This window comes from Phalangium opilio, unplaced genomic scaffold (genome assembly GCF_054372755.1).
Source record: "Phalangium opilio isolate 3A_F unplaced genomic scaffold, DU_Popi_V2 ptg000003l_1, whole genome shotgun sequence".
Taxonomy (NCBI): Eukaryota; Metazoa; Arthropoda; class Arachnida; order Opiliones; family Phalangiidae; genus Phalangium; species Phalangium opilio.
Window position 1 is genome coordinate 9,253,172 of NW_028324145.1, and position 15,698 is coordinate 9,268,869.

General features: G+C 37.3%; 1 protein-coding gene across 3 annotated transcripts in view; it reads left to right on the forward strand.

Annotated features, from left to right (window-relative positions):
* LOC149717643 (sodium/calcium exchanger 3-like) overlaps positions 1–15,698 on the forward strand; it is a 90,896-nt gene that overhangs the window by 61,946 nt on the left and 13,252 nt on the right. For all 3 annotated transcript variants that reach the window (XM_089840345.1, XM_089840346.1, XM_089840347.1), the window contains exons 8-10: positions 9,151–9,242; positions 9,825–10,030; positions 12,135–12,234. In XM_089840345.1, the coding sequence (XP_089696471.1) occupies positions 9,151–9,242; positions 9,825–10,030; positions 12,135–12,234 (398 nt within the window). The remainder of the gene's footprint in view (positions 1–9,150; positions 9,243–9,824; positions 10,031–12,134; positions 12,235–15,698) is intronic.

Consider the following 15,698-nt stretch of genomic DNA (forward strand, 5'->3'; position numbering starts at 1 on the left):
TACCTTAAATCGTGAGAAAATTACAGCGAAATTTGACCACAAATAGCCATAGTTTAAAATTGAAAAACAAAAGGAGGGCGAGGTGATCGTATGGGACATATCCGTCTTCGTCTGGGGAATATACTAACCTGATATTAAGCCAACGCGGACACTAACCCTTTTTTCTTTTCTTTTTTTTCACTATTGAAACTGGGAAAGTAGACTTGTGGTAGACGTTAGTGAAGAAGATGCATTATCGACAGCAGACAACTCTTTCTGTTCTTATTTTTTATTTTTTTTCGCTCAAACCGTCTCACGGTTAAGAAAGGACACTTTAAACTCTACTTGCTTTTAAAAACGAACAAAAAATATCCCTTAAACTTTGATTAGTTTGGACGTTTGACATCCATCCACCCAAAAGGTTTTTTATCCAACAAACATTGTGATAGAACTCAACAAACTGCGCGAAAACTCCATTTGCTGTATCGTATACTTTGCTGCTGATCAATACTTTATTCTGAATTATTTGTAAGGCACTTAAATTTAGTAGCTAAATCCAGTTGGAGTTTATGTCAAGAGGAGAGACAAGACAAGACTGTCGTCTGGTTCATTCGAATAGTAATATATATAGGTCAAAGTTCACCTCGTCCTAATTTTGATAAAGTAACAACTGTAAAATTTTTAAGTTCATGTAGGGAACGTTTTGATAAAACGCAAAAGACAAATTACTTCCAATTCCAATTTGAAATTAATCATTGATTAATATGATCAAAATTAATCAACACTTCGTGAAACATTCCGTTGAAGGATTTTTAATAGATATCGCGCGGACAAGTGTTACCAGTTATTTGTGACGTGTGCAATTCAACCGTTATCTACATTAACAGACTGAATACCTTGTATAATTCTGTTCGATTCAGTAATTACCATTCTGTTCCATACCCTGCTTGCAGGAGATGCTCTAATAACAAACCCTTCAGCGTATGCGGTTCAATTTAATAAAAGGGGTATAAGGAAATATCTCTCGCCCCCCTTAAGTGCACACTATCTATTTAAATTAAGTTAATCAACCAAAGGCTTATTAATTAATCAAATGAATGTCACACCACTCAAAGTCTAAACTAAGTTCTGCTTCAAATCAAACGCGAATTCGATCCTTGAACATGATAGCGAGGAGGCGTCTTATCTACACGCTCTTCATGCGGCTCCAACATTTGTCCTTCCTTCCTCAATCTAGAACTCCAAGACCAGCTTAACGTGTTTCCCGCTTACGGTATACATAGATAAGACTCCATCTTAGGCTGATCATTAGTTACATCGGCACTGAAGCAAAGTGCCCAGACCGGAAATGGACAGCTTCATACTTCATAGCAGTTCAAGACGTATCGATAGTTGATATCCTTTATAGGTGGAATCCTCTTCTCCACGCGCGTAGATTGATTTTCTCTTCGATGTAGGACTTCGATTTAAGCCCCGGACCATCTTAATCTTACCTTCTTACTTAATGTTGTTATATCCTATCTATACCATTACCAAAGGCTGATAAGATGATATGAACGTGAGTTGTATTGAAATGCTCTTTAAGTTGAAGAAGTGGATCAATCATTGATTTTTTTTCTGCATGGTCCCTTTTTTTCTATATGTATATATACCGTTTCTACTCCAGTTAGTTTCATCCAATTTTTATCAGTCGTTTTATTAGATTAGGATTTACAAATACGCTGATAGCTCAACTTGAATCATTTTTTAAAAGAAGATTTTTTCGTATAGATAAGCTGGGTTTAGCCTTCTTGGTTTTCTTTAAAGGGAGCGTGAAGTGTTCAAAACAAATTCACTTCAAAATTGTATATATCTAAAAAAAATGCTCAAAACGTTAGTAAACTCATCAAACCTTTGCTTGTATCATTGGCCAAATGTTTGGTTTGTTTTTGTTTTACAAGTTGAGTTTAATGTAGGTAAGCAGAGTCCAGCCTCGTAGCTGGTTATATGCTTTAAAAAGAAAGCGTAGACTGTTTTAACAAGTTCACTTCAGCTTCAGTATTTTATCACTTTGATAAGAGTAAACTAAACTTATTTAGACCATTCATACTCCCTTTAATATCAATATATTGTTGCTTACAACTTGAGTTTCTATTTCTATTAAACCTATATCAAGCTATATTTTAAATGATTCAATAACATCAATTCCAGCCTTAACGCCTATTATCATCTTAGAATGAAATTACAACACACACACAGAGTCATGGACACAAGAGGGCGCGTTCTCCTCCAGGGGGCGTGTCTTTTCCCCTTTTCTGGCTGGCGCGTGGTGACGACAACGTTTCTATTCGTGACCTCCATCATTTAGGGTAATTTCGACCCCAAAAATCCGATTATATATATGCGTAGTGTCACTATGAGAATTCAATAAGAGTGAAGGTAAACGTAGCAAGGTGTATAGTTAAATAAGTGGTGCATTCTCGGCGTGATTTAAATGACGTGAAGTTTTTATACCTCATCCCATGGGAAAGATTCAATGGGACTGCGGCTCTCTCTCTCTCTAGATACTAAAGTAGGTATTACCGTAGTTTATTACGCTGTTTTTAGGTAAAAGTTGGATTTTCTGGTTGAAATGGAGTCTCGGTCGGGTTTATGCGAAAATATGAAATATATCGCGGGAAAACGATTTAGAAATTATATATAGAAGAACAGGAAAACGAATACCCGGTACTTGACTCCTCCTTTCGGTTTTAGTACACGCATCCGTCACGTTATATATTTCCTATAGAGAATAATTTTGCCTAGGTCTATGGAAGATATATCTTGAAGGAGAGAGGGATGGAGTCGAACCCTCATACCTTTAACCATGTCTCTGTTTGTCCCCACTTACGGAACGGTACCGAAGTCCTCCCAGCATCCTCAGTGCCGTTTAGATCGTATAGTACGCCCCTTCTGTTTAAAAATAGAAGCTAGTTCTTATACAAATACAATGACAGCTGGGAGGGTTTCGGTGCCGCATGCAAGTCACCCATCGTCATTACCACTCCATCTTACCGAATTTCTCCCTGGTTATATCGTATACAATACTCAAATGCGTCCCAGAATTCAATTCTCGCATCTCAAATTTTTAACCATTTATTTCAAAACATTTTAAGTAATGGTTCAGAATGTGTACCAATTAAAAGTTCTCTGAGAAACCACACCAGGAACTCGTGAATTGAGGCCTTATTTACCGTGAAACGATCAATATAACAGTGTCAAATATTGAAAGGATCGGTTATAGGCAAGTTATAGAGGCCCAGGAAAAAGCGGATCATTAACCAAGTTATTTAAGCTTGGTTGTTAGAAAAGGATGGGTGTGCGCTATGGAAGGGTCAATGGAAAATTGAACGATATGCGGCATGGGAAAGAGAGAAGGGCAAGCCGCATCCTTCTTTTCTGAAGGCTCCGCTCTTCTTCCGAAAATTAATGGAAATCCTTCGATCGCTATGTATATGAATAGAAGTTATGATCGTCTAAAAGAGCCATGTCCTCCTACCTAATCTGTAACGCCATCCTTATACCTAAGCCTCGTTGTCGTGTTAGAGAGGTTAAGGTACGCGAATGCACTCTCATCGCTATTGTTAATTTTATTTTCCCTTCTTAAGTTCACTTAACCTTTCTATTCGCATCTCGTTAGACTGCGCGAGAATTTTTCCCGAGCGCTTTCTCTCTCTTCCTACAAGGGTAAGGGGTCATAAATTTGACGTATTTCTAACCGGGATCACGCGTCGTTATTTTTACTTTGAAGTATTGAATTATGATCACCTTTCACTATATTCCCCCTATCTATTATCCCAAATTAGCACCGTGGAAGATTATACCTATATATAAGTACCCTGGATACGTAATCTCCCATAATTTTTACGATGTTATGTTTGTTTATAACGTTCGGCGTGCACTTACAGCTTGTCTTGGGAAGATAAAACATTCTCGCGATGCAGTTTATAAGAAATACAGGGGGAATGTTTACACTTAAATTTGTTGTAGACGTTTAAAGACACTTATCTATAGTAGGTCTAACGACTTTAGTGCAGCTTCGTGTATAGTTCACAAGCTTCCAATAACGTCTCTTTTTTGAAAAAGAGCAAGTATTGCGGTGCTTGGAGAGATGATTCACGTTGAAGTTGGGTACTCTTTCTAACAATGTTCTTCGCCAAAGCTGCTATTGGTATTGTTTTCTTTCCGGCTTCTTTGGCCCGGGTGTCACGGACAATAGAAGCGAAGAGATGTCATCGTTCGGTTTTCATTGAGAACCTTTTCTTTCTTTTCCATTTCACTCTCAGCGATTGTGTCCTCATCCCAACACGATCCCTTCTGTAACATCTTCCATTTCATTCAAGAAGATCACGCGCGGCGAGGGTGGGTGACAATGAAAGAGAGAGACAAACTCTGAAAGATAGCCAGTTTCCTGTAGGGGTTTTTTTTTCTTTGGAAAAACGAAGAAGCGTTTTGATTGGTTGAAAGTGTCTGGGTGAAGACACCTGTCATCTTCGTTTACGTCATCCTCGCGACACTTATATGAGAAAGAAAGGCAGCTTCTGACAATTTTGTTTCGGATGATGAACGGTTGTGAGTGCGGGTAATATCATAAGTTTATAAGATATGTTCCATAAGTTTGACACTACCTATATCTCGTAATGCTTACTGAGAGCTATAGTTCGATAACGACGCCAGAATAGACTACATTCAGTTTTGCAGTCCATCTTCCAACTTAGTCTGTACTAAGCCTTTGACATCGCCTTACCAGGTTACCTGCGTAACTTCATGGCAAGCTAAGTTTTAACCACTGACAAACTTATGATCTTATATACCTTATGGTCGACCTGTCACAATTAATTCGATGGAAGGCCGCTTTACGAAATGCATGTACTGTGCAACATTATGTTGCCTTTTTTCCGTATGCCTTTGGCTTGATTAAACTGCAATTCGTAAACAGGTTTATAGAAGATATAGAGAAATATATTCTCGGATGACCTATATTTAGTTTCATCTTCGCTACAAACAACTTATCACCAAGTTGGGGTCCGAGATGACAATTTTGCTTATCGTCGGACCCAATCTTGGTGGTAGTAATCAATGATATCCGTTCGCGCAAACGTTTATACCAAAAAGACCTATCATAACGTTTTACGTAACCGGAAATTGTGAAGAAAAAAACAGAATTGAGATACAGAAAGAAACCAACCTTTAGGGCATAGCATATCATTTTATGGACTCTGTTTTTAATTTCCGAGATGTCGAGCCCCATAACCGTAACCTCTTTACCGCGTAGTGTCACTTGTCTGCCTTTAACCGAGTCCCGTTCTATTGAAACTTAACACAGAATGCTATTTCTGTATGCTTTTTATTGAAGGTTATAGTAACATTTGAAAAATATGCCGAGGGTTAAGACTTTGTAACAAAGACTTAAGCCTTTGGAAAAATTTGAAAAGAATGTTGCCTTACTTTCAGAATTCCTATAGTTCCCGTATCTCAAATTTAATATAACTTTGAAAGAAGAAACGTCTAGCCCTTATCCTTCTTATTATTAAAAGTATATTAAGCACGAAGTTAAAACAAAGATTAAATTATTATTTTTGTTTATAGCAATTCGTTTCATTTCATTTTTGCTTCATATATAATTTCATACTTGAAACAAATATAGACATTGTACCCTAAGGGGGGGGCAGAGAAATTTCCCAAACCATTTCTTAACTTTAACTTTAACTGCGCATGCGCTTCAGGGTTGCCAGTAATTTGTTATTAAAGCATCTGTTGCAGGTGTGGAACTGAATGATCCAGTACTAAATCGAACAGAATTCTACAAACTTTTGCAGTCTGTTGTTAATAGTTCGGTTGAATTGCAATGACAAATGACTGTCAACACTTCTCTGTACATTGTCTATATTTAAATAATTTCGTGTTTATCTACTTCCGGTATCATGCACGTGATGGGATGGAGGGTAGGACAAAGATTCCTTGCATGGTTTTTATGGAAAAGAAAGAAAGAAGCAAGATTGAAAGAATAGCAATTTTTTCCTCCTCACCTTTTCATCTTTTTTCTCTTTCTTTCTGCAACATCGGCTAAAATAAATTGCCTCTTTTATTAAACAGGATATGCTCAGGTATATATTAATAATAGCTGTTTTAGTACAGATACGCGCAGAGTATACTCGTAGAACGGTGTGTTATTTTTCAATCATTTTAAATTCATTTTAAGTAATAAAAACTGCAGTGATAATCTAAAGTCAACGTTTTTAAATTTAAATTTAAATCTTGTTGGAATTGTTTTCACGAAAGTATTTACTTTGCAACTTACGCGTGGAAGCGGACGATTATTCAAAATCGGGTCGCCATTTTTAAATATGGCGGAGGGCAAATCAAAGCCCAATTTAAGGCATAAAACCCGTCTATAGGATATAGTTAACCAGTGTACTAAATTTTAAAGAAATCTGTTGAAATGCGCGGGCGTTATTCCATAAAGAAGGTTTTTTTTACATTTCTAGCCGCCATTTTACAAGATGGCGGCGGATTGAAGAAATCTTGCTTAGTACGTGTCTACTACTTAAGAGTAACGTCCCTGCAAAATTTCAGCCCTCTACGTAAAGCGGTTTGGACTGGGAGTCGATTTGATATAGATTAACTTATCCTTGAAAATTCGTGTGCGGCAGGGTAAACATTTCTACAGGCGCAGAACCCTAATGTTATTTCCCATAGCCCCTGTAAATCATTTGCCCGCTATACACTAAAGTTTTTTGGTGAAAATAATCAGTTTACATTTTAAGAATATATTTTAAAAATTGAACATACCTTCATACTGAATGACAATCAATGATTTCTAATTTAATTAAGGGGTCATCCCTAAAACACTCAAATCATAACTCGAAAACAGTAACTCGAGCCAAAAGGAGATTGAAGTTACAATTTCGACTCAAAATCGATTTCCCAAAGAACACTAACCCCCTTAATTTATTGCAGACTTATCAGAAACACCCTGTATACTATCACTTTAAATTCCTCGGTGAATAATTTATTTACGGTTGAAATGAAATTAATTATATTTTAAATCGTCTCGAAAACAATGCACGCTTAAATAAATCTCTTTTCTCTCAAATATTCTCTGTCCCTTAAGTTAAAACCCGAGAGAATAGGACGTAGAATATTCTTAGTACTTCTCTGTCACGCTACTAATGTAAATTTAATAAATGACCCCAATCTAGATAAAGTTCCCTCGATTCCGAAAAAAAGAAGAAAAACCTCAATTATTCGATTAAAAGCTTGAGACGACGGTGAAATAAAATGTCTCACGAGACTTTCAAAAATATTTCTTTACGCCGATAAGTCTACGAGTAAAAGAAGACAGTCTCTCTCTTCCTCTCTCTCTCTCTCTCTTTCTCTCTCTCTCTCTTTCTCTCTCTTTCTCTCTCTCTCTCTCTCTCTCAGCCAACGTTTGGCATCGAGCCATTTTTGAGTTCTACACTGATTTTCTTTTGCCTTCCTGATTTTTGCATTCATTTTTAGCTTCTCTTCCCTTCTTCCAGCGGCCTTTACTAAATTTAAAAGCTACTCTAGCCCATCTAATAGCTAGCTGATGAGGAGAAAAAGAAGAAAAGAATTGCATTCCTTTACAATCAAGATGGGGATGGGGAGATCCCAGATTTACTAAAGCTTGTTATTTTATTTTTTTGAAATAAGGGTTTATCCTGCCTGGCTTGGTACGCGAATCTATATCATTTTTTTTTTTTTTTTTTTGAAGTGTGTCTTTTTTTCGAATTGGAATTCTAGCTTACACATTTTTAGTTCAAATTTTAAGGAAAAACAAAATAGTTGCAATAACACGAAATAATTTATTATTAGTAATATATAGAGCCTTTTCAAAGGTCAAGGGTTAAGTAGCTTGAGTTTAGTGTTTGATTACCTTGTTTTCTTGAGACGGACCATTTATAGGTGTATTAGAGATTGATTGCTATAGCAGCAAATGTAGTTAACGTAATAGGTTTGCTAATTGGCGTAGAATCGATCCCTCTAATTGGTTCCCAATCCTCAGATTTACTTGGACATTTCCCCTTAATGCGTTCTTTTGTAAGATTAACTTCGTAATAGATCAGCACGTGTTTCAGCTTTTAAAAGTTTCATCATGGGTGGCTCTTTTTTCTTTTTGTCTTTCTTCTAGTTCATCATCGAGAAGAGCGACTTAACCCACAAAGTTATAAATATTTTTAAAAAGAAGTATGACTACATGTGATTCATCCCCCTTGCAATTTTTCTTCTCTCTCTCTCTGTGTCCTAAGCCTTGGTCCCTTAATAATTGGAGTTTGCTGTCCTTCCCGGTGCCGGTATAAATCTGGCACCAACCAGAAACGTTGCGTTTCCCTTCTACACTATTAAAATAGTCATTCGCCACGTTTTTCGCTCGACGCGAGTAAAAAGAAGCTAGGCTAGGCCTAGTTACTCCAATCTTTTAGCGACGGGAGGTCCTGTACACGATTGTCTCCCAAGAACGGAGTCGGAGATGATTACGAGAGCTACTCTTTTTATTTTCCAAGCAAACAACAATGGGAGATCGCCCTAATGACGCTCAAATGCAAAAGAAGAAAAAAGGGGTTTTTTGGAGCTCAGGAAGCTACAACTCTAGGTTCCGTCGCTCGCTAATTATCTCGCTGCACTATCGTATATATGTACGAATTGCTATAGGAAAGCTTAAAAAATACATCGCTAAGAGATTAGTAGCATTTATGTTGCTTCCGTGACGTCATTTTCTTAAATTTTTGACTTTATATTTTAACCTCGTTCTATTTTTTACGACCTCGAGACCCATGTAGACCAAAAACCGCGCCGCGCCTCCTGACAAACTCCGCCTACATCCTGTATTATGTAGAAATGTTTCAACCGCTGTACTGAAGCCTACTTTTGACCCTTGGTTAAGATCTAGGAAGTCTATACGGCTGTAATATTTAAATAAACTTAAAAACGGAGAGAAATGTAGGTCAACTATAAAGTAGTCTACTGTTACAGGGAGTATTTTTATGGGAGTGAAAGATTTACTATTGCAGCTAAACAAAGGGAAGTTTAGCTGACACTGAACTATTAAATATTATCGCATCTGTTTATGACTATAAACTTACCTACACATATCTTAAACTAAATATTCTTATTTTTTTTATTACATAGGAAAGAACTTGTGGTTCGAATTATCGACAACGAGAGCTATGAGAAAGACGCCTTATTTTACGTTGAATTGGGAGATCCCATTTTGGAAGAAGGTAACTCGTTAAGTTTAATATAATAAAATTTACACTGTAACGAATTTATTCAAGCCTCACTTGAATTTGAACTGCTATATTGTACTTCAAAAATTATTGATTGAAATCTATTGTTGAAAAAAAACAACAATCAAGGTATATTTTCAAATCAATCGATCTTCGAAAGAAACCCAATGCCATCTCAATTTAACACGTAGTTCGTTACTCATTCAGGGTTCATACAAACCTGGAAAACCTAGTAATGTCAGGGAAATAAATTGTAGACTAAAAATTCAAGGGAAACTAGGGGACATTGCCCTGAAGGGGTTGCTCCAACTAAAATAACCACTCCCTCAATTATTACTCCAAAAAATCCACTCTCGCGGTTATTGGAAACTTATGGGAAACAAACCAGGGAAATCGGTTTTTTCCAAAAATTGCACGAACCCTGTCATATAGAAGATTGAATAATTTCATAATATTGCAGTGGAAAAAAAACTACTGCTAACATAAAAGCGATCGTGGGATAAATAACTTTATTTACGATCTTAAAACAAGTTTCTTTTATAACAATTTTTATTTTTATTTTATCTGACACCATAGATCTATTAAAAGAGTTTCCTCAGTATTACAACAGTCGTCGGCCATCTATGATGGTCCAAGGGGTTCAGCAAGAAGCCTTCCCCTTAGTTGTCAAGAAAAGCGTCGACGAAATGACGGAAGCCGAGAAGATAGCGTTACTAGGGAAACCGCGTCTCGGAGAACAGACCAAGTGCCAGGTTCACATCAAGGAGAGCAAAGAGTTCAAGGTGAGACGAATCGTCACTTTTATGCCCCTTTTACCAACCGAGATTTAACACCATCCAGCTTAGAGCCTTGGTCTGTCCCTTTTTATTTCGCTCGACCTCTCTTTGGGTGCCTCTGGGCTTGGTTTCCGACAATTCAATCTGCGCTGGCGATCGGACGTAGTTAACTGGTTTTTTTCCGCGACCTAGTCAACCGCTAACCGAGTCATAAACTATCCCCCTTCCATTATGCGGCTGGCTTTTTGCCTTAAATAGCAGGCCAACGTAACCCTTTTTTTATAACCTTAGGGCAACCAGGCTACTGATGATACAATCTGTACACCGTATATCCAAAGTAAATGTGTCCCTGAGGTTGATTTTAGTTTTGTCGCCAAGACTAACTTGGGAAGATTTGTGTGGCGTGTCTCTATATGAATTATATATATATATATACATACAAGACGTTCTTGCAACCCTTTGTGTTTCTAATCCTAGGCCTAATTTGCGCTACTTTATCGGCTAACCTTGCTAGGTCTTGTCTATCGATAGAGCTTACAAAGAATATTCCTGAATTTCACATGAAACGAATTGTTAAGCCTAATTTCGGTGTTCTTATCTGGACCATTAAGCCTAATTTCATTGTTCGTATCTGTATCATTAAAGCCTAATTTCATTGCTCGGCTCTGTATCATTAAGCCTAATTTCATTGTTCGTATCTGTATCATTAAGCCTAATTTCATTGTTCGGCTCTGTGTTAAGCCTAACTTCATTGTTCGGCTCTGTGTTAAGCCTATTTTCATTTTTCGACTCTGGATTAAAAATAATTTCATTTTTCTACTCTGTGTTAAGCCTATTTCGAGATAGGGCTGAACAAACTTCCGATCTAATTTAATAATATGCCATCCTCGCCGATGTTAAAAAATGCAAGAAGATAAACGCTCTTATGGATAAATATTCCGCGAATAAGCTGAGAATTTGTAAATATTGAAAACGTCGCGCGCTGTGTTAAATAAAAGAGAGAATATATTTCCTAAACAACACCACGTAACCTACGCTAAAAGATTAAACCGTCTTCTTCCGAAAGCAAAGAGCTCGTTTTTTACGAGTCTCCAGAGAGATAGGAGGGTAAAGAACCGAGAAAAGTTTAGCGAGATGCAGTTACTTTAAACAAAAACAAACGAGGTTTTAACTTTATTCGCTGTTACTGAAAAATACCCGAGGAAAAAAAACTGCTTTTTTTGACACTTAAAAGGCGTCCTACGAGAGAAGAATCATAATAAAATCAACTGGGAGGATGATGGCAGTTTCGTACCTTTGCCTCCTTTAGGGGTTACGTTTGGAAAAGTAGGTTCTGCCCTGACTCGAAAGGTGGTGATGCCACGGTGATGAAAATAGGCGAGCCGAATGCACCCCATCTTATTTTTAAACGAAACCCAGACATCGGAAAAGACTCGTCGAGAACCAAAATCTCGGCAACATCTTAAGTATTTATTTTTAGAAATACAGAGATCTGGAGGAAAGACGGTTTATATCCTCGTGTTCATACGTCCAATTTGATACGTCACATTACGTCATTAGTCAACTGACGTCACTAGAAACTATATACGATATTCGGCTCAATACGTATAACGACCATTTTTGAATCGAGAAAGAACATGGCTTATAATCTACATAGGCCTTGGTCCCTATAGAAACAGGAGGCAGTCGATAAAATATCTTATTTCTATTCCCAAAAATACACGAAACTTTTAGGGAAGAAAACCCAAACCACAATATATATCATTTCAGTTTTACGACATCGACCCTAATCTATACAGCCTAGACGTAAAATATTTTAGGATAGATTGTGTCTGTGAAGGGAAATGGATACGTAAAAAAAAAACGTTTGCAATCCAATCCCATCCTAAGTAAATAGGAAAACAACAGAGTATACAACTAAAGTATATACGAGAAAAAATAAAATCCAATACTCGAAATGGAATTTTGAGTTTATACCCCTGCATAGTTATTAAGAAAGATTGAGTGGTTTGCTTTTTTCGTAGAGATGGGCATACGTCTTATTGTGATTTTTTTCTCCAAAATTCTGGATCATAATACAGATAAATTTTGTATATTTTCTTTGTTTTAGTCAACGGTGGACAAATTATTCCAAAAAGCAAACATTTCGATGATGTTAGGCACTTCTTCTTGGAGAGAGCAGTTCATTGAAGCCATAACAGTTAGCGCGGGTAAGTTCAATGTTTCGTTTTTGTTTTTCAAATTATTTCAGATTGCGAAATTTAACACCGTTTCGGCATTAAATCATGCCCCTGTGTGAATACATCTGTAACATTAAACTATAGAGCTTTAAGTATTTTCAATTTTCAGTAACGTTTCACTATCAGATATACGGTTAAGTTGGTGTCTTTAAAATTTACGACTTTAGTCCAAAACTTTGGTGCAAACAAGATAAATTGAAACATAAGATAAACGACAGCTTTATTCCATTGAAGGATAACTCAATATAAAGCCATAAGCGATATTCTCACGTCCGTGAAAATCTATTTCTTTTTTGTTATATAAGTTATAATCCCTATATCAAGAATACATACATCCAATAAGAATAATTGTGCAACCCAATATCTAACATGTTAATTTCTACGTGGGCCGGGCTTGAGAACTTACTATCCGTCACGCCTTGAGCGTAAATCTGACGTCTTTCTATAACTGTGATTTAATTGGATGGTAGTAAGGCGTGTTCCTAGGCATGCGTGCAAGGTGCACCAGGTACCGAGATAGATATCAATTCGCCAGGTAAAATTCGTCATACATAGTGATAAGTCAGTACCACAAAATCCGCCTAGATACGTTGATAAAATGGATGACTACGATATGATTCCTGTTAGCCATATGTATCCCTGCCCCTACCATATTTCTCTTTTCCGCAGTCCATTTCCCGAATCGAGAACTTCAATTTATTACCAGCACGGGAAAAGTCTACCTAGTTTATACTCTTAGATGCGTAACGTTTCTCCCTTGAGACTCCAATTTTCCTATTGTAATTTTGGTCTTTTGTAAGAGTGCGATCGAGGGAAGATCTATGTGTAAGGCTTTTATCTCCTAATATCATCCGCTGGTTGGCCTTTTAAATTCCATATAAATCTCGCTCCTTAACCGGAGCACCAATTCCTCCACGCACGTTAGCTGGTTATACGCAATTTCAACGTCTCTTGTCACCATTATCAGAGTTTGGTAGACCCTTCCTTATTCAAAGATGCCTATGACAGGTGATTCCGTATATTTATCATATCGAAGTTGGTCCTTCATGGGACACGAAATGAAGTCCGTGGTTTGGGAATTTCCCGTTACAACGAGATAAGACGAGGCTTAGGTTGGGTCTCTCTCGGTTCACCCTTAAAATTGCTGCATGGGTTTGACGAGAAATCTAGATAGAGATAGGGGTTGGTCTTTCGAAGGGAAAAAGACGCTCTCATCCGTAAAAAAAAAACATATCTTCTTTAGGGTTTCGAGCTTATTACGTCCACTACCGGGGACTATTCTACAAGGATATCTTTAAGATCTTAAGCCTTGGAAGTGAGACCATGCAGTGCAGTAGCTAGGGTTTTTGGGGTACTGAGGGGAACATAGTCTCCAGAGTTCGATTACGAACAAATCCTTCTTTGGTTTGGGTTTTGGGAACTAGCTGTCTCCCCTCAAAGTTGATGGGCTGTAGGAGATGCGACACGCCATCTTCGGCGTGTCATTCCTTTTGCTTGGAAGGATTAGATTTCTTGGGCGTTGTATCACACACACACCCAATCTGTTACGCTTTTTCTTTTAATAACGGTGCACATGAACAAATATCGTGAAGAACGGAACAAAATATAGATATTCCCACGGGTTTAATTGGATCTATAGGTTTTTATTTTCATTTTTCTTTACAAAACTATTTTTTTTTGTCTTCAAAACAAAGGCTTTCAAATTCTCCACAGAAAAACGCTGGTTTCTAAAGAATAATTGCTACTTTTTAATAATTTTTGAAGTCAAGTCTCTCTACTGAAAATGGATGAAAACAGTCCTAACTTTTCTGTATAGATTTTTTCCATCCCGCTCCTCCTCTTCACGTTCGATTGCCGATTCTCCGTCTCCGCGAAGATGGAGAACGAGAACTTAGGTCCGGAGAAGTCTGTTTATTCTGCAGTGTATATATATATATCCAGTCAATACAGTTTTGGTCAGGAAATAAACGTGTCGCTTCAAGTTTTTCTCCGTCATCCGTGGTACGACCCTATCAGACTTTAGAACCGTCGCGAACGTCTCAACGGTATCCGCTCCCTTAAGCTTAGGTAATCCATATAGCTCTCCATCGTTCCCTTACGGCTTGCTTCCATGTTTTATTTTTACGCTTTAAGGGGCTTATTCATCCATAAATACTCCACCATAAACGAGGTTGTATTCATTCGTGAAGCATCTCGCTGAGAAACGCAGTTTTTTTCTATAGTGAAGGCGGATTTGCCTGCCAGAAACCGTATCCTGTTTTTTCCTAAAATGTTTTAACCCGCGAGTTCAAAGGGTAATCTATTTAACAACGAGTATATAAACGTTGACTTGAAATTTTCTGTTAATTCGGAAGTAAACCGAATAATTAAGTTTTAGTCATCTGAATCAAACCTTTGAACTTCAGTCAATTAAGCTCATTCCGTAAATTGTTTGCTGCTTGCAAATACGCCTTAAAACTGATGCCTAAAAAAAGATACTCGGAATTTTCCTAGCTTAATCGTTTTAGAACCTTTCTAAACGTAGTCTGCTCTCCTTTTTTTTCAAAGCGCAAATTGCTCTACCATAGTTAATTCAAATTATATCCCGTACTTGTCAAGTTAGAACCTTGGAAAGTGCGACTAAAGTTGGTTGGAAACTGTTTTAAACACGTTTTCTAACGTTCACTCGAGACTAAAGTACTTGGAATCGTTGGAATACTTGTCTGTAGACGGTTTTGTTCTATGTAGTCAGAGAAAAAGTAAAGCGGCCATTAAGTTTAAGTGTTATCTATAAATATTAAGATGGGAATGTAAACATGAAAAACGAAACGATTGTTTACGGCCATGAGTGCTGTCTTAGTAAACCTCAAAACGACTCGGTTAAATCAACCTACAAACGCCGTCTATTTCTACAAAAATAGGCTTGTATTCTTTCCTTTAATGTCCGTTTCACTATCTGGAGTTTCAAAGCTATTAGTTTATAAGAGGTTTAGGAAAATCCTTTGACTACGTGTGATAGCTCTACTTCTTGAATTCCTTTTTCAATGACACTTAATTCTCCTGGTTTCCGTTTTAACGGGACTTGGAAAGAAAAATAAAGTAATAAAAAAAAGACTTCTCTTCATCATAATTACGTTAGAAATTCATTAGTTTAGCTTTAAATTATCAGAGCAAACTCTTACGCGGTAACTGGCGCTTAGAATTCTAAATGTTAACCATCAAGAAAAGGAAGAAATCAGATTGTAGCTCGCGAAGAATCCGAGGAGGAGAAAATAATGGAGAGTAAGATAAAGACTTTCTGAGAAAGAAAAGGGCCGGGATCATTCCTTAAATCCTCGTGACCTTTAGTGGACGGATCGGGTCACCGATTTTCATGTTTCCCCGCGCCTTAGTGGCAGGACATTTGCCAAGTGTCCTATCCTTCTTTCTTTTTTTACAAATGATTACTTCTTTTT